The following is a 19,623-nucleotide window of genomic DNA, read 5'->3' as shown; positions in this document are numbered from 1 at the left end:
TTGAGATGTCTCTGACAGAAATCTATTTTGAGATCAGTAGATAGTTTAGAAGTATTTTCTCAAATTAACCATTAAAGAAAAAAACTTAATAAACAATCTAACAATATTTGTGTTACATCTCTGCAAAAAATAATAAACTTAATATACTTGAATTAATGCTATCAGTGAGTTTATGCGTAACTCTGGACTTAGCTTCTATTTTCTTAAGCTTTTAGTTTAAAACGAATTTAAGCTTTAGCCGAAAATTCAACATAATTCCAAGTCTTAAACTATTAGAACATGAATATTAGAAAAAGAAACTGATGTTTCTGAATAAAATTATTTTGATTTTAAGAGCATTACTTACCATTGGGTCTTAGGTAAGGGTGCAAACACGAAGAAAATTGCTTACTAGTTCACTGTTTGGTTGTAGTTGCCAGCACTTGTTTTCAATATTTAATCTGTTACGTAAAAAGCTATCTATGCATAAAGCTGTAGAGACACATAGTTCGCAAATAGTTGTAGAAAGATATCTTTGGAAAGCGAGGATGAAATATTTAAAATCACAAATACCGAAGTAAGGCTTCTCTATCAGAACATTTGTACCATCTATTTTCTCTTTCAAACAATGAAATGGCACGAGAAACACAGTATCTATATCTTCGTCTCCCTATTGCATACAACGTAAGAGCTCAGACAAATTCTTTTCATTTGTTTCAATCATGGGTTATTTCTTTTATTTGTTTTACATTCCCCTTCCTTATTTTCCCGAATACTTCTGTGTTCTTTTCATTCTCGCTATTTTTGATCTTACTTTTACTTTTCTTCCTGTTGGCATCACGCGAAAAAGTTTTCTTCCTTTACCTATTGTCATGACATTTCATTGCAATTCCCTCTATTTCTACCTTCATCTGAAAGAGATAAAATTAACTTCTTGTTTATATTTCAATATTTCACTGTTCCTAGTATATATATTATGTTTATCTATATGCACATTGTTCTTCCTATATTTTTCCATCTATGTGTTTTCTTATTTTCTTTTCCAATATTCAAAGGTTTGATTTATAAATTAGTGACATGCATATTACTCTATAGTTCTTGTATTGAGTATATTTTCCTTGTTGTATATGGTACATTGTCTTTCTATATTTTAATAATACCGATTTGAACATCTGCCAAATATTTAAAACTATATTATAATATCGACACTAGACTGTCATCCTCTCTAGAATCACAATTAAATACACACATTCCTTCACAATTTCTAAGAGATATTTTCAGCATAGAATACGGTACTCAACAAATTGTTGTAACCACTGTTTTTCTCTCTGAGAATCTCTTTCTGATCAGTCATGAATATAGGATTGTAATTTAGGGAAAATAGATAAATATATGAAGCAAATAACCACAAAATTTAAAACGTATACAGTTGTTCTTAAGATAACATACAAGCTAACAACAAAAAAGATCTTTGCATCGTGAGCACCAACTGGGATTCACTTTCGTTGTGTTTCAGCACTTAAAAAGTCATGCTAAAATTTATCCAAGTTTATTAATGTTGTCAGCTCTTCGACAAATCAGTTTTTAATGTATAAAACTAAAGCTATTCCCCCAAATATCCAGATTGCAAATCTCATTGTAAATGTTTCAGCAAACATTTCTTGTTATCTTCTGTAAGAGTTATTTTTCAGAAAATTAACGTTGCTATACGAACTACATCATTGTTATTAACGTTTACTGTATACAACAACTTATGTGCTTCCAGAAGTAATGTTTTTAAGAAATTCTCTCTGTATTTGTACAGATTTTCTATATCCTGTGAACGGACCTGTATCTCGTAAATCAAGCGATTAATAATAATTAATGAAACATTGATTTGAAATCTCGCTTGTTCCGTCTGTGTCCCTCCTATGTTTAAGTTTCACTTCACTACAGTTTTTAATATTTTCGTTTTTCTTAACCCAAGTGAGATAATCAGTAGAGTGAAAATGGAACACGGATGGAACAAGTGAGACTTTGAATCAATTTCATTGATTATTAATCGCCTGATTTGCAGGCTACAGATCCGTCCACAAGATTTATGAGTTCTTAAATTTCTTTAAAAAAATAAAGAAAAAAAAACATTACTTCTAGAGGTGCATAGATTATTGTATATAGTAAAGATTAAAAACAGTTTGTCTTGCAGAGTTAATTTTCTGAAAGGTTCCATGAAAAGGATAGCAAGAAATCTTTGCTAGAACGTTCACGGTGAGATTTCTATTACGGGTATTTTTGGTGAATACAGCTTTAGTTTTGTATTTAATATGCATCCTATCAAGTTATTTTACAGCTTTTAACGTATTCACACTGTACAGTTAAGATAATACACAAAATACCATAACTTTATTTTTAATTACTTCTTTGTCAGGAAGCGGAAGAAGCGAGACTAGCGAAACAACAAAGAGAGGAAGAGCGAGCGGAGAGACACGCAGCGAAGGAAGCAGCCGCAGCAGCAGCAAGCTCGGGGGGAGGCGGTGGAGGAGGAGGTGGTGCTGCCGGAGGAGCTCCAGGGGAAATGGCGAAGTCTCCTTCAGACTTTTCATGCCATAGTTATGAACTGTTTGTAGGCCAAGAAAAAGGAAACACAGATGATAACAAAGAAAAAATGAGCATAAAGTCTGAGGGAGGTGACTCCATTAGTGATTACAAAGGAAGAGCGAACGGAAAGGTGAGAAAGGTAAGTAAGAAAAATCAATTTACTTTATTAATAATTTATATTGTGCTATAATGTGTGCTTACAGTTCATTAGCTTGGATACCAACTTTTGTATCTTCTTCGTGATATTCTGATGTATCTATGAACGTCTGTACTATCTTTGTAATCGTGTTAATAGTTTCCCCTCTATGATTATCGTTCTAAGTTTTCTATTATAACATTTACAAATACAATAATGTGTAATTTTTAGATTCTAAGCCATAATATTTTATAGATTTTGTCACCCTGAGTCTGGAAGTATTCACTACTGCATGCTGTGTGGAATTTTTTGATAAATTATTATGTACCTCAATAGTTTATTAATAAAGTTAACCGATAGGAAAGTTTTGAAGGTATATTTCTACATTCAACTGTGCTTTTAAATTATTTCATTAAGACAGAAGAACAAATGAAAATCGAAAAGTTTTAAAAGAAGCTGTAAGTATTGAGAGGTACCATAAAGAACTTTAAAATGTTTTCAGGGTCTTCCTTACAATGTATATGCTCTGGTATAATATATCGAGCTTACAAATATTTAAGTAGTAAGAGAGGTGGTTACAACTAGTATGTTAATTTCATAACGTTTTATAAGTACTAAATATTCATTTTCCAAAACTTTAGTCTTCCTTTTTTTTTTTTTTTTTTTTTTTGGTATTATTTACAATAATGACAAAATATTTAGTGCGAATAGACGCGATATTTAAGACTTATTTGTTGCATTACATCCTATATGCCTTCAACTGAAATTTTACTCTTTATAAAGGGATAACTTATCCTACCTAATTGCTGTGTTTGTTTCCTTTCAATCATGACAACTATTTTGTAAATATTTATCTTAATCGTCGTATTCTCGTAGATTTCGCAACAAATAAGATTTATGTCATGTTGTAGTATACTGTGCTTTGGTGAGGTACATAATATCAGCTTATTCTTGTTAATTACATTTTTAAAAACTTGGTATTACGTTTCTATTTCTATAAAAATTGTCAGTTTTTAGTTCTTGTTTCAACTCTCTGTTCTGATGATAAATCTACATTATTAACATTTCTCAATATGGAAAAGAAAGCACGATTTTCGATTCTTTATGTCTTAAATTAAAGCTAGATTTTCTATTCTTTACGCCGTAAAATAAAGCTAGTTGTTATCATCTAAGTTATCTCAATATACTATTTAATATACTTGTAAACGTCTAATAAGTAAGGATTATGTAGTTTATAATGGTAAAATAACAAAAAGTGCAATCAAAAATACGAAAGCAATAGAAGGAATTGTTATTATCTAGAATTAATTTTAGTTCTGCAGCATACATAAATTTTACCAAGACGTGGAGGTTTAAAGAGAAATCTGTCAAATAATTCCACTCACGAATATTAATTATTCACTAATGCATAATACCACAGTTCACAAACTCAGATTCAGTATCACATAATCTATAAAATGCTCTGGCTTGGAATAATAATTTTAACTTCACTTTGAGTTTCTGAAGTTAGAATACCTATGTGGCTGTGTATAAAAACACATTCAACACACATATATATCCATATATATGTACATTTATAATCCTGCTATATTTTTAGATGTTGTTGTAAATTCAATGTTTGTGTACTGTACGACAGTTTTGTTCTGAAACAGAAATATGTATATAACTTCATATACTTTCGATGTGTGTTGTGTAGAAATAATAACCGTAGCAAGGATGGACTTTTGATTGCCTGACGAATAAGCATGGTTGTGTAAACCTCATCGGTTCCAGACATCGCAGACTTGTATAAAGGAAACAATCGATACGCTACGCATGGGTGTTATTAATTTTCCTTCTTTATTTTTACTTTTTCATTTTTTTCGTTTAAGCACCGTTAGCTCGATTGTATGTGGCTGTTTGTAGCCGTTATAGCTTGAAATCCGTGTAACCTTTTGAAGTTTACTCGTGTTTTTGTTTTTGTTTTCTTGGTCAAGTATAGTAACTCTGTAACTTCTTAGGTGTATTGATACCAAAATTGAAGATATCCTTTAACTCGTGCATTTTGAAAGAGCTTCTGAAGGTAGTTTTCATAGTGTATATATAATTTTTGTGTTCAAATAATGTGTAGAAGTTTGAAGTAAAATGATTTAAAAAACTTGTATAAGACGCGTTCCAAGTTCTTTTTTTTTTTTTAATTAACGCCCTAGGATTATGTATCGAGGCTAAGGAAGACGATGATGATGACTGAATGATGATAATGATAGAATGACGAAAGTGGAGAAAACTGGATAACCCCGAGAAAATTCATGCACACGGTGTTTGTACATCATAAAAACCTTTTGGAGGGATCTGGGATCAAACCAGGGACCCCACCTATCAGAGCTGAGTGCTTTTCCACTGAGCCACAGCGGCTGTCGTTTCAAGAATAGTGGTATATTATGAATAAATAAATCGAGAGATTGAAAGTGGAAGAAATACTTTCCTCACAAGGCACAAAGATTTCTAAATAGCTGAAAAACATTTAGGTAAGATACTTTGGGTAATAAAAAATAAAAGTAAATAAAAATAGAAAGTTAGATCTCCAGAGGGTGTGTTATTATATAATAATTTTGACTATATTATTTGAAACAGAACAGAATGCAATTGCGAACGTTTATTTGTGGTTATGAATGATCAATTTCTTACGAGGTGAAGATGAGAGAACCGACTTTTTGTCCACAGTGGCTACTCTCCACTATAAATGTTCAAGTAATCGTACACATTGTACATTTTGTTCTCTTATTATTTCGTGAACTTACCATTTTTGCCTACTCTGCAATGGGAAAAAAGTTATTAGAGATAGAAATAGTTTTACAGTATTTGAAACACGCTTTAAATCTTACTAGTTACTTATTTCGTTTAAAAAAATAATAAAATAACGTAACTTATGGTCTCATTATTTTTTTAATTTCATTACATAGTTGTTATAATAATGTTATCACATAGTGTCTCTAATAAATACTACAGTAACAAATTATTCAAAAAAATATTCTATTTAATTGGACATTTTTTGTCAGTTCTAATCGTGAAACAACAGGAAAACCAAACGCAAGCATTCTTTAACAAACGCAAGCATTACAATAAATAAGTGCACAACATAAATATGATTTTCTTACGGACACAATATAAATACGATTTCCTTATAGCGAAAAAGAATCAGTAAACTTCTAAATATTTTCTTGACAATAGATAATGATAGGATAATGATTTAAAATGTAGATAATTATAATGGTTGTGTAACAAGGTTATTGTTCTGTTTCTTCTCGTAATTATTCTAATTGTAGAGGATATTTTTTCTTAATTTTATAAACGTAAGATTGGATGGAGATTACATTTAAATTCATCCTGCAATTTTTAAACTAAGCATATAAACACTCAATAATAGACTTTTTCTATTATATTACGCTATTATAATTAGATGAAACTAAATAACTCAATTTATTCTAAATCATATTAAGTTAAATAATTGAATTATCCTTATCAAAGTAACTGAAGTCCGGTATGTATTTCTCCCGAATATTTTAATGCAATTTGAAAAATCAACATGTACGATGGATAAATATATATATAAGTTATGCATTTGTTATATGTTTATTTAACTTTATTGCATACATTAATTAACATCATCATCATGAACAACAACAACTACTACTATTACTACTACTAGTACTACTACTACTACTACTACTACTACTACTAATAATAATAATAATAATAATAATAATAATAATAATAATAATAATAAACAAAGAAATAAGTAATCATATTGTTGTAAGTTTACCACTTCCATATCGTAATCACAAAAATCGTAAGTGTTCTGCTGATAGTGCAAGTTATTTCTGCAAACTGAGACCCTTCTATTCATTATAATCAGTAAATTTCTTTATTCTTGAAACAGGAATTACTTTTTCTTATCGTTCATTAAGAGTAACCTTCTCTCGTTCTAGTGCTTTTTGTCATCACACCTTCTATCAATTCTTCATAATACTTCTTTTTATGTCCTAATCATTTTTTTTTACCTCTTTTTAACTGTCTACATTATTGATATTTTCTTCCTATTTTCTACTAACACTTTTTCATTAGTTTCTACTCTAACTAGACTATTACATAATTCTCTATTCTCTTTCATATATATATATATATATATATATATATATATATATATATATATATCGAACGCTTTTAATCTTTTCGTAACGTTTACATTTAAATTCTGTTTAGTATAATACTCTACACAAAACATTTGATGAGGTTTTTTTTTTCACAATTCTTTACTCAGCTACTCTCAAAATACTCTTTCCTGCTTGACGGCTTTCTTCACGATTTCTACTCTTGCTTTTATTTTATGGGACTGTTTCATATTTTTACTAATAATACTACCTCTGTACATGAAACTAGTTCTTCCAATTCCTATAGTTCGTACATTGCCTTTCATAATATTGCTACCGTTTTTCTAATGTGCCTTTTCATTCCATATTCTGCAGAGATTTCCTAAAAATGTTTTAGCGTCCTCTTATTTTCGATTAGATTTCGCAATAAGTCCAATTTCACTTGCAAATTGAACATAATCAACCCTAGTACCTTTTGCCGAAACACTGTCTCCTCCACTTATTGAGATGCAACATCTCTATCACAACAGAAAATAAAAATTCTCATCCTTGAAATATTGAAAAGAAAAATTCTCCTAACAGTTTTGAAGCACTCCTTACATCCTCCTCAGCGCATTAAAAGCAAACTTGTTGCAACATAAACACAAGGTGTGTGCAATTATCTGCTTCTCCATCTTGCAGGATAAAAGTAATGGTCAAAAGTTTTCTTTGAATGCACTGAGAAAGAGGTAAGGATTGCCTCAAAACTATTCGCAGGATTCGTATCTTTTGAATATTTTAATGATAAGAATTTTTATTTATTATAAGACTTTAATAGATACGCATTCCATTATATCAGTTAGTAATTATCTTTATCTAGCACCTCATTTAAATGTATATACTATTTTATTTTTTCTTCTATTATAACTTTCACTTGTTTCATACACGAATTTGTTACGAAATCTTCAATGCTTTTATTATCACTACCTTCGTAGTATTTTCATTAATAATTCCAAGTTCACGTCTCAAAATCCTTCTCTAATTCAACAAACACTACATACAGTATATCTTCTTCCCTTAAACGTTTCACCAATCAATCGAAGTAAACTGATGACTTATTCTTAACGTTAGTGCTTATTCTTCTAAATCTCAACATTTATATTTCCAAGTTCTTAAATATTTGTTAGGTATATACATATTAATCTATGATTTTTTTATGAATGATGATTCTGAAATTTTTACATTAACCAAGATTTGTTTTAAGTACGGGATCGGTTACGTACAGGTTTTATTATATATTATTTTATATTAAAGACATAAATTACTTTTTTAAGTCCTGAATATGCATTTCAGGTTATAATTTAACGAGGTAGAGTAGTAAAAGCAATTGTTACCGATGAGATCTTTCAAAATGTACGACTTAAGTGCATGCTTTCCTTTTTTTTTACTCTATGTTGTGAACTGAAATAAACTATCAGTAAATTTTATTTCATTAATTTCAATATAAGTTTCCTATGTGTATTTTTATTTACTGTTTTTGTTTTTCTGGGCTATTTTTTTAAAGTTCTATCTTTTCGTTTTCGGTGTATTCATATTTTTCGTTGTAGTGGTTGAGTTATCCGTGGATATGCGATAATATAAGTTCTTGTAGGAGGTATATTTCTCTTTTTTTTCTAAGGGATGCTGTCAGTACACAGTTTCAAAATATGGAACTAAAAGCCAGTTTCCTTATGCTTACCAGGACAGTCTGATGAAGGTATGTGGTCTTCTGTTTACACTGTAATGCTTTTCTTCAGTTACTGTATGGCTTGCTGAAAGAAAAAAAAAAATAATGTAATTTCTGTAATGAATGTAAAAATTACAATATTTTATGTTTGTAAATGTGTGAATTCTATTTAAGTTTTTAATAACCAAGCTTATTACATACGAACATATGAATATTACCTACTATTAACAATAAAGTGCATGAAGAAGAAAGAAGTCTTGATGTTTTAAATTGATGTAAAATGTACTTAAATCTTTAATAGTTGAATTCAATGTAGAGTTCTGTACTATTAACTCATTGTTGCTTGAAGAATGGCTAAATGTGATAACTTCTTTTAACTTAATGATACAGTGGTTCACATACGATTAGAAGTTTACACCGGTGAAAGATAATTAGAGTCCTTTTACAGTTTTTAAAAGAACATTAATAACATAACTCACGTACACAAATCATCCTCAGTTCTCGAAGTCCCATCCATGAGGCTGTAACGCTTCTATTGTGATCTATGAACCGTTTTTTACTATTGTGATCTGTTAATTGACTTCACACTTGGACGCCTTGTCTTTCAAAAACGAAGCGGAATCTGCCCCATGTTTAGGAACGTTTTGATGTCAGCAATCTTATGCTAACGTGTGAACGTCTAGTGCTATTTAAAAACATAACCCTAGTACCAGGTTAACAACACTGACAACCCAATAACCTCAAATGTTGATTAGTATCATTCTCTCTGTTAGTGTCAACGTATCTACACAGGCACAATTCCACTTGATTGTATTATTCTAGTAATATTGAACATTTCCATTCACTTTCCCATAGTAAGCCATTGGAGGGACTCGACATTTGAACACCCTGTATCTCGGAAACAAAGCGGTATCAGACACATGTTTATAGGCACATTTTTATTTATTTGGATGTCCGCAATCACCTCGTCACTTTTGGACATGCATTTATGTTACATCTTGTATATAGATATATATGAAACACTCGGGCGAACATAATGGTAAGCAGTACTTTCATTAAAATTGCGTTATTAAGTGGAATTGGTTCTAATCAAATCACAGAGAAGTAAAGTACGGGGAAAAAATAAAGGACAAAATCTTCATTAGTTTTAATGGCATTTTTGGTCGTTTATTTTTGTCCTGTACTTTATATAGGTAGCTTAATATCGGGAATGTACCTCCAGGTGGCAGAAGAAGCTTGTTTGATATGTGTCCTGCATTGAATTGCATGGGAATGGTACATCTTCTTTTCCAGTTTACTAAGGGGAGTCCGAAAATAAAAGTTTCCCCAGGCGACTGTGGGCAGAGGTGGGGATGCTAAACCAAAAATAGCATGTGGCATTAAAGATCAGACGTACGTTTATTTTCCCACGTAAGTACCATATACATTGAGACTTTTGTCATACCGTCTATAAACCTCAAAAACACTTCCAGGAAGAAATTCAGGGCTCTGCATACGGAAGTAGCGTCGAACAGCTTCCGTAACTTCGGCATTGCTTCCCAAGCACCTGCCGCCGAGAGTCTTTTTCAAAGCCGAAAATATATGGAAGTCACTGGGTTCGAGATCAGGACTGTATGGCGGATGGGCAAGGCGCTTCCACCCAAGAGTTGCAATATGGTTTTGCTTTGCCGTCACTGACTGTAAGACTTATTTTCGGACTCCCCCTCGTTGAAAGTTAAAAACTGTGACATACCATTATGCTTATCCGAGCCGCTCATATATATAAGAAACATAGGTAAATGCGAAAACAACCTCCTTTGACAAGAACTGGTTCCACATCAATGACATCGTCATCATTGATACCTTCACATATCTTCTGATAAAAGAAGAGGGAAAAAACTTGTGCAAATAGTACGTTTGCTTAATCTGTGCCTCTTAGTGCTCAAGCAGTGAACTCATATGCTTTCTATAATCCGCTTTAAGCAGTAAGTCCCTTCTCACATAGCCTTAATCGATCAATCAGTCTGCTTAATCTGTAATCTGTGTGTGTAATACCATCGATATAGGACTTACGTAGATGAATATAGAGAATATAGTTTGTTTTTATTAAAATGATTTCCTTGCTTTTTCTTCACTATCTTTTCCTTATTCTTTTTATTTATAGTTTTGTCATCTTGATAATGCCAATCGCTGTATGAAGAATATTTAAAGTAAATAATATAGAAATAGTAAACATTGCTAAGAAAAAATAAAACCCATGAGCGTATGTTAGAGTTAGTAGTTTACATTATGAAGTAATTATTGATTCAATTTTAAAGCAGTACTTAGTATCACTTTGATAAAAATTTGTCAGATTGACCACTAATTAAACAATAACTTAGTAATCAAATTTCCATTGAAATTCCTTTACGTGTTGAATATGAACTTGAAATTAGACTTTAGAAATTATCTTTTACTTTCCTGTATTTGAATTTCAATCCAGTGTGTGTCTTCCTTATTGAATTCTTTATTTGGCTTTGATTTTTCTAGTCCATTGATTATATTAACACCCGCTATATGCATTATTATAACAAAAATTAGGATGATTCATTCAGACGCCGTATACTTAGAAATTATTAAATATCTTGGACCTTCTTTTTTTTTAAAAAAAAAAAATGAATGATTACAAATTTGAAATTACGAAAATGAGCCACTGTAACATTATCAGCATTATTAATCAGTCAGCATTTTTTCATTTTTTAAACAAAGTTAGCATGTGCTGTAATATTGTAATTTATTTTTATTAACTATTTATGCATGAATGAAAATTTGAAAAGTTAAAATATAAAAAGAAAAATATTTACGTAATGGTAATGAATGATAAACTATGTTGATTCAAATTTTCACTAGTTTTATAATTTTATATTTATGTACAGCTTCTAGGAGATAGTAACAACATCTTTTGTATATCTACATTTTTCTGAAAATGTAGATACTATAAAATCAATATTTATGTGTTTATTTTAGAATCTAGTTAATTTTTATTGTAAATGTTTGCTGAAGCTTAAATTGTGCCATTAACTATTTCTTATTCGTATGCAATGTATATATGTTACTATCTTATTCTGTATACTATTAAGAAGCTAAATTGTGTTCCTTCAAGATATAAATTTGAAGTTATACTTCAAGCTTCCGCTAAATTAAATAGGATAAACGTTTTACTGTAGACGCACGACATTTCAGAACTGAAAGACTGTATATTGCTAAAATTAAATTGTAATAATAATAAAAACAAGAAATGTTTCTATGCAGTACTGTCTATAAACATTGGAAAATAAAGAGAATGTGAAGAAATTGAACGTATTTTATGCTATACAAAGATAAAATTAAAGAAATTTAATTACAATCTGAAGATTTTATCGGTACTAAATCAATTCATGTAAAATTCATTTGTGATGTTAAATTAAAAAGGATGTTATAAATATTTAGGAATTTGGAAAAATATCATTTTAAGAAATTGAATACAAAATGTGAGCAATAAATGAACAGTAATTTATCAAAAAAGCATTAATCTCTACGCAAATCGAGGTTACAAAAGCAAATAAATGCTAACAAATCTAATTATCTATATTTAAATAAAATAGTATACTTGCTGTTTTATAATCACTAGCAATTATAAATTCCTTAATTATTTCATTTCAAACACTCATATGAAATCCACATAAAGATAAATTATTAATTCACATTCTATGTAAATTAAATAAGTTACTTCGAAAAAGTTGTTATGCATATGAAGATTTATGAAATATTCTTTTCACTAAATACAGAAATGTAATTTTATCGGTAATATAATAGTAAGAATTATACTTCATTCATATTAGATGCCCTATTCGATAGGAAATTTATTCAAATGATTTTAATTATTATAATATGAAGAAAACATGTCAGTTATTTAATATAATTAATTTGTTTTAGTGTATTGTAGAGTATAAATTACTATAATTGACACATTAATGGGTAGTGGGTGGTTTTAACATTATCTTCAACGAACAGCGATTCAAAATGCATATCTTTTATCTAGAAGGAGGATTTACATCACTATTGATTTAAATATGACAAATATTGAATAAGGTGTCACGTTGACACAAAGTAGTGTAATTTTGTAGAAGGTGTGCCATCATATTTTTGTATAACTAAAAGTGTATTTTTTGTTGAAGGAGGGGAAAATATAGAATATTAAAGTAAGAAGGAAGATATAAGTTCTGAATGAATACAGTAATAAGAACATAGAATTAAAAAAGTTCTGAATGTTTGTGAATGTTTCACAAATAAAAGTTACCTGAGACTCAGCGAAAATAGTAATACAAGGATTTCAATCACTCATTACAAAAATTAAATTAATGTATTGAAAAGAAAGCTTATTAGCTTTGGGAAAGTTGAGCTTCGTATTTAAAAAAAAAAAAATGTTTCGACAACTGTTTTGATGTCGATTACTATTTTAAGAAAGGAAAGCTACTAAATTAGAGAAGTGTACATACGAAGAATCAATGGCAAAGCAACATCTCATGGTATCTATATATCTATATAAAATGATAAATGAAAGCTATTAATCGGAAATCGAACAGGAAAGGAGACAACAATGTTTTAAAGAAAAAATAATAACTTAAAATTTAATTCCATTACAAAAGTATTGATAATACAGTTTCTTTTCAGTGAAGATATCTTGACAGATTTATAATAGATAATATATTTGAATTTACAATAAGACTTTTTTTTTAATTTCACAAATTCTTGAAATAAATGAGAGAGAATTATCAAACTGAAGGCCATTAATTAACTTATAATCAAGAAGCAAAACAATAAAAATATCTTTACAGCTTTACACAGAAGGCTCATAAGAGGCCTACTTTTAGATTAAAAAAAAAAAAAGAAAAAATAAGCAACTCATGTTTTGAAAAAATCCTAAAAGAGGAATAATAATAAATCTTAGAAAAGGGAACCAATATATAGAAATATTAAGTTTGTAAACGGAAATATTTAGGTACAAAGTTGCATGCAGAAATAAGAGCAATATTTTCATTTTAAGCTAAGAAAATATTCGAGTAAAAATACCAACCACAAGATAGAAACTCTTTGGAATGCACTATCATGTATTTATGTCAATTTTAAATGTTACATTTTTCCACATTACAATTTAAATATTGTGGAAGAATTCAAAGCAAAATGTGCACTACATGCGTAAATTTATAATTCATGTATAATTCATCAAGAATTTTATTCATTTTTCTCTCACCTGACATACATGCAGTCAGCAGACGAATCAAACTTCTTGGTAAGTTCAAACAATTTTTTTTATACCAATACCAAACAAAACGTTTGTGGATCTTCCTAAAATGTTCATTTTTTTACTGTTGTATTGTTGATATTATCATTGTTTAGAAAAGTTTTCTTTTTTCAGCTACGTTAATTCTGAGGGCTGCTAAAAGATGTATTTACTCATTTGATTACTTATAGACATCGAAATACGAATTTATTTAACTTCTGTGTAATTTTCAGATAATGCTCTTTATTTATAAATATATTATTTAAATTTAATGTTCATTTAGTTGCATTAATACTCACTCCCTATCTAAAATTATATATATAACCGTTAAAATAGATGTCATAAAATTCGTGTTCTTTGTTTGTTATATCACAGAAAAGATTAAAAGCCACCATTTAAATAGTTTTAGTGCATTTCATGTAATTATAGCTAAACATCTGCTCAAGTGAATCTAACTTCGCACTGTGAATAATAACATAAGCTACTGTATATCTTTTTATTAAAAATACATTAGGATGGTAATAAAAATAAGGAGAATATTTCATAATTAACGAACGCAACGCTTTAATTATGTATAATAAAAAATTAATATAAATATTTTCTTTTATGGAGACTATATGATCCATAGATTAAACTTATTAAGTTTAGTTACGATATTAAATGCTGTTCCATTTATAATGTAAATAATTATTATTAAACTTAAGCCAACAAGGAAATGTGTAGTTTTTTATCGTAATTGTCTATTCTGTATATGTATCTGTAATGCTAAATTTTTTTATGATTTCGGATTACTACCTTTACTTTTATAATCATACATATTCGATTACTTTCGGTATATTTCCATTTTTCAGGTAGTCTGAAGTAGTTACTTCTTGTTATTTATCTTCTTTAAACTTCAGTCACAGTCTGCGTTTAATGTTGGAACTTTTAATAGATTATCTGAATATCCACATCTGTTAGTTTTTGCTCTTTAGGATTTCAGTATCATCGCGAATGTTGCGTTTAAATTGTACACCCTTGTCATCACAACAGTCGCAATATACAGTCGAAACGATTATAACGACTCCGAAGGGATCGACAGTTCACGGTCGTTATAGCCGAAAATCACAGAAACCGAAGTTTTGTTGTTTTGGCGAAAATTTCATATCTGTAAACTTTAGGCTGCACACTTACATAGTTAATGAACAGAATAAAGTTAAAGGTTCAAAAAACGTAACGGAAATACATTACATATTTATAATACAGTATTTGTGGAGTGGGACTGAAAACGAATTATTCTTCTAATATTTATACAGTAGATATGAAACAAAATACATAAAAACCTACAATAAGTGAGAAAAACGAGGTAGTAACAATGTAAACTGTTCAATAATCTTGTATACGGTCGTGACTAATGAATGAGATAAAATGTTAAGCATATTACAAACTTATACTGTATGTGCTGTATAATATAATATGATGAATGACACATCCTCGTTCCAGTTACTGTATTACAAAAATTAATTACAGTAAATACAGCACAAAAATGAAAAGATACTCTATACATAAATTACTGTAAGTACTCTCTTATAATAACTGCAATACTGTAAATTATGAAGGTTTACACTTACTCCTATGTCTCTTTTTAAAATCGTGTACAAATGTACAAATGCACTTTAGCTTACACATTAGAAATATCCAGCAAACGTAACCACTAAGCATCAATAACGAATACACTATTATTCCACTTCTACTTTAGCTAAACACATTATCGAAATTTAGTTTTCTGGTTTTCTACAATAACAGCTAAGACAATATTGTTAATTTTTTTTTTTTTTAAATCAGTTGCTTTAACTTTAAAATTTAATACAGTAATGCAAACTACAGTATACTTTACTACTTAATGTAATCAATTATCTTTGCTTTTTGCACTTAAGATGTGCGTACTCATTTTGCATTTGACGATGCCTTCGTTTCAACATCTCATTATTGTTATTTATATTAAACTCTTCTTTGACAATAAGATATTACGCTGAGCGCTTCGTTAAGAGATGGTGCAATAAACTGTTTTTCATGTGTTGGCTTTGAATGTCAGTTATAATTTCTTCTTCACTCATTGAGGCACAAACGGCAAGATCGTTTCCACCTCAGCAAAAAGTTGATAAAGATGGACCAAGTTCTTAAACTAATTTCGCCAGAGGAATGTCATCTTCCTGATCTTCTCATCAGTAGCATCAGTGATTGCTGAAAAGGTATCGCCCTAACCGTGGAATGGTGAAGGAAGATCTCTGAAACCTGCGTGTTAAAATAACTGACAGTGATCTTTTACTAACATTTTTCCACGTTCCTCATATTATTTAAATTGCATCAAGGACGTTGAGAATTGTTTATTCATCTTCTTCGATTTTTTGTGACATGTTCATCACTTAAAGTTGCCTGTACTACATTTTAAGAGATTTTATAACTCCTTAGTCCATAGGTTATAAAACAGAAGTCACGTTTGAAGATTAAAAAAAAAAGTTTTATACACTGCAGATTGTCGACTATGGAATAAATAGGGCAGTTGTCAACTCGAAGAAGAAATTTTCACTTCTTTGATTTCAGCTGAGAGTCTCACTTGCGCAACCATTTTTTTAAAAAACTTTTCCGATGTCATCCAACACTGTATTTTTTCATAACTACAGGGAGGGAATGAATGCGTTTAAACATTTTTACCAATCATCAAAAGCTTTTCTTTGCATGATCCTGCCATTTTTCCAGAACACCCTTCACCTTTAAATTTCAGTGTCTTACTTGGGATCATACTCGTATTATGAAACAAGTCAGTTTCATCTGCATTGAATGTATCATCTGGCTTGTAACCTTAACACGCAACAAGCCACTTCCTAGACAGCCACTTTTCTACTACGCCGTCAAATAAACCGACAGCTTCGCTACAAATTTTCCCTTCAACAATATCATGCGAGCTAGAAAACGTATTCAAGAGGAAGAACAATTGAAGTTCGGATTGACTAAATGCATTAGCTTTCGACGCTGTAAAACCATGCTCACTAATTCTATCATTCTACTCACTGATTTCTGTAATTCCTAAGAATTATTTATATTTTCGTGTTTTCGACTCTCCCGTGGAGTTTTGGTCGCGGAGAATAAAAATGAGAATAAAAATAAAAGCATTAAGGAATAAAATGGAACGGACTTACCAATAGAAGAGCGATGCTGGAACGCGTTTTGTCGAGTTCAGCGATCACATAACAAATGGTGGTGACATAAGCTGCAATATGGCGGAATCAACTTGTGCACTCTTGTGCTTTTTAGTAAGGTTGCCGGCTTATGCTGTTATTTCCGATGTTATGCCAATACTGTACAAAGTTTTGTAATTACTGCTTTCTATTCATCACTTACCCATCCCTTGTTCATTTTTCTTTACTGAATACATAAATTTTCAAATACGAGACTATCTACTTCATTTCTAACCCTCAATCAAATTTTTGAATCTTCCTTCTTGTGTTTCTTGTGAATGTTTCGACAGATTTGACACCAGATTTTCCATTTTTGTATTCCTAATATGCTCTTAACACGGATTTTTATATTTCTTTTGTTTTTTCCTATGTAACACTCATGGCAACTGCTACTTATTTCGTAAACACCTGATTTTTTATTGGTGTCTATGTATAATAACTTAAATTGAGTAATGATCCTTTCTAAGATTTGGGAGAAAGGGAGGTTCAATGCTGTACAAAAAACGTATTGCATATAGATCTTATTCAATGCAGTTATCAATCGGGAAAAAATAGGTAATCCTTTTTATCTTTCGTATCGGTTTCAGGTTTAATCGAAACATAAATCCCTTTTAATCTAGTTATATTAATTAATGAATTAATAATAGAGCCGGATATCCATTCATACTACATAACTTCAATAAATGGCTATCTTTATTTTTAGAGAGGCAAGTCAAGTGGCATGTAAAGAGAAATTCTTCCAAATATTTGCTGTGGTACTCATTCTGTTTTATAATGTGCACCGGCTGTAGGCTTGTGGTGGACACTACTAATGAACTTATTGTTGTATCTTCTTATATTGAAATGTAAATAAGTAAACCTACTTTGCTTTTCTTTCTTAATGGCAAATCTCAAACTACTATGGATACAGTTCAATTTATTTAGTAAAAAATCTAGCCGTGAATTGTCCTTGTACAAGAAAAGTGCGTCGTCCACATATCTATAATAGTGTGTCGGAACCAGTATTCCTATTTTCTATCGAATGAAATACCAAATTAGCCAACAATGATGATAATGGGTTCCCCATAGCTAGAACTTCGACTTGGTTTTAAATATTACCTTCAAAGGAGAAGATACATTTTAAGCAACATTCGATGAGCCTGGGTGTTTCGTTCACTTCAGATGTAATAAGGGGTCTTATTGTACAGAATGGTTGTAACTAATTCAAAAACTAATTGCAAAAGGTGAGCGGGTACATGCCAACAAAGTCTGCTGACGACATTTTTATGTTATTGACATTAAGTAAATTTTATATTTGTTGTTTTAATTCTAAGCTATTCTTCACACAATGAGTAAGGGAAATATTCAGACCCTTGAAAGAGTTGAGTTGAGTTGATTTTGAGTTTAACGTCCCGGTCAGCAGCGAGGCTATATGAGACGTGGACCTACGGATTAACGTGGAATCCGAACCACATGAGCTCCCGCCGGGAATCGAATCCGGGTCTCCCACGCCAAAGGCGCGTACGCTAACCGCTTAGCCACAGAGGAGCTCTCTTGAAAGAGTTAACAAGCCATTTAGCCAATATATACTTAGACTTACGTTGCCCTGAAATAATTGGTCTGACAAGGGCGTTTGCTTATGTATCTTTGGCAGGTCATAATCCAGGCTCAGGGACTTTTAGGGCTTTACTGATGGAATTATCCAAAGTATGTGATGTGTAATGGTTCCATTTGTACTGGCCACAACTTTTTGCAAAGAGTTGAATTCCAATCTAATATATGAACTTCGTTGCAAGGAGAAACTGGCTTCCCACCAGCACAAGCTTGTAGCTGGTATACAGTACATATATTATAAATCTGCTCATTCTGGAAGTACCAAAGCAAATATTTGGAATAATTTCTTGTTACGTGTCTTTCGACTTACCTCTCTGAAAACAGAATTACAGATAGAGATTGACCATTTATTGAGACTATGTAGCATGAATGGGTATCCAGTCCCATTATTAATTAATTAGTATAATCAGATTAAAAGGGATTTACGTTCCAATAGACCTAAAACCTACACGAAAGACAAAAATGGGTGGTATTGCCTATTTTTCTGATTTATAATTACATTGAATAAGATCTATACGCAATACGGTTTTCGTACAACTTTGAAAGCCCCCAAAACTTAGAAAGGAACATTACCTAATTTAAGAGTGATTACACGGAACCCAATGAAAAATTAGGTGTTCACGAAATAAAATGCAGCTGCCATGTATATTACATGGGCAAAATCAAAAGAAATCTAAAAGTCTGTGTCAAGGAGCATATTAGAGATTCAAAAATGGAAAATCTGGTGTCAAATCTGTCGAAATATCAAAAAGAATCACAAGGTAGAAACAAGAAACACAAAATTTGATTGAGGATCAGAAATGAAGTAGAGATGCGCGCATTTGAAAACTTATGTACTCATCAAGAAAAACATAAATTTGGACAAGGAATGGGTAAGTGATGAATGGGAAGCAGTAATTACAAAAATTCGCACAGCATTGGCAGAACAACGAAAATAACAGCATGAGCTGGCAACTTTCCTCTAAAGAACAAAAGAGCGCACAAATTGACTCCGCCATATTACA

General features: G+C 30.7%; 1 protein-coding gene and 1 long non-coding RNA gene across 25 annotated transcripts in view; one reads left to right on the top strand and one right to left on the bottom strand.

Moving 5' to 3' along the window:
* The window catches only part of para (sodium voltage-gated channel paralytic), a 651,733-nt gene that overhangs the window by 497,631 nt on the left and 134,479 nt on the right, over window positions 1–19,623 (top strand). For 23 of the 24 annotated variants that reach the window (XM_081734028.1, XM_081734020.1, XM_081734025.1 and 20 more), the window contains 3 exons: window positions 2,387–2,695; window positions 8,480–8,557; window positions 13,794–13,817. In XM_081734028.1, coding sequence (XP_081590154.1) covers window positions 2,387–2,695; window positions 8,480–8,557; window positions 13,794–13,817 — 411 coding nt within the window. The remainder of the gene's footprint in view (window positions 1–2,386; window positions 2,696–8,479; window positions 8,558–13,793; window positions 13,818–19,623) is intronic. The other variant, XM_081734024.1, reaches the window with a different exon arrangement.
* Window positions 132–19,623, bottom strand: part of LOC145666609 (uncharacterized) — a 118,867-nt gene continuing 99,375 nt past the window's right edge. The window contains exons 3-4 of the long non-coding RNA XR_014127793.1: window positions 8,540–8,612; window positions 132–890 (exon numbers count right to left, since the gene is read on the bottom strand). This is a non-coding gene — a long non-coding RNA (uncharacterized LOC145666609). The remainder of the gene's footprint in view (window positions 891–8,539; window positions 8,613–19,623) is intronic.

This window comes from Thermobia domestica, chromosome 12 (genome assembly GCF_964235325.1).
Source record: "Thermobia domestica chromosome 12, izTheDome1.hap1.1, whole genome shotgun sequence".
Taxonomy (NCBI): Eukaryota; Metazoa; Arthropoda; class Insecta; order Zygentoma; family Lepismatidae; genus Thermobia; species Thermobia domestica.
Note: the sequence above shows the minus strand (reverse complement) of the source record. Positions and strands in the feature narration are given on the sequence as shown.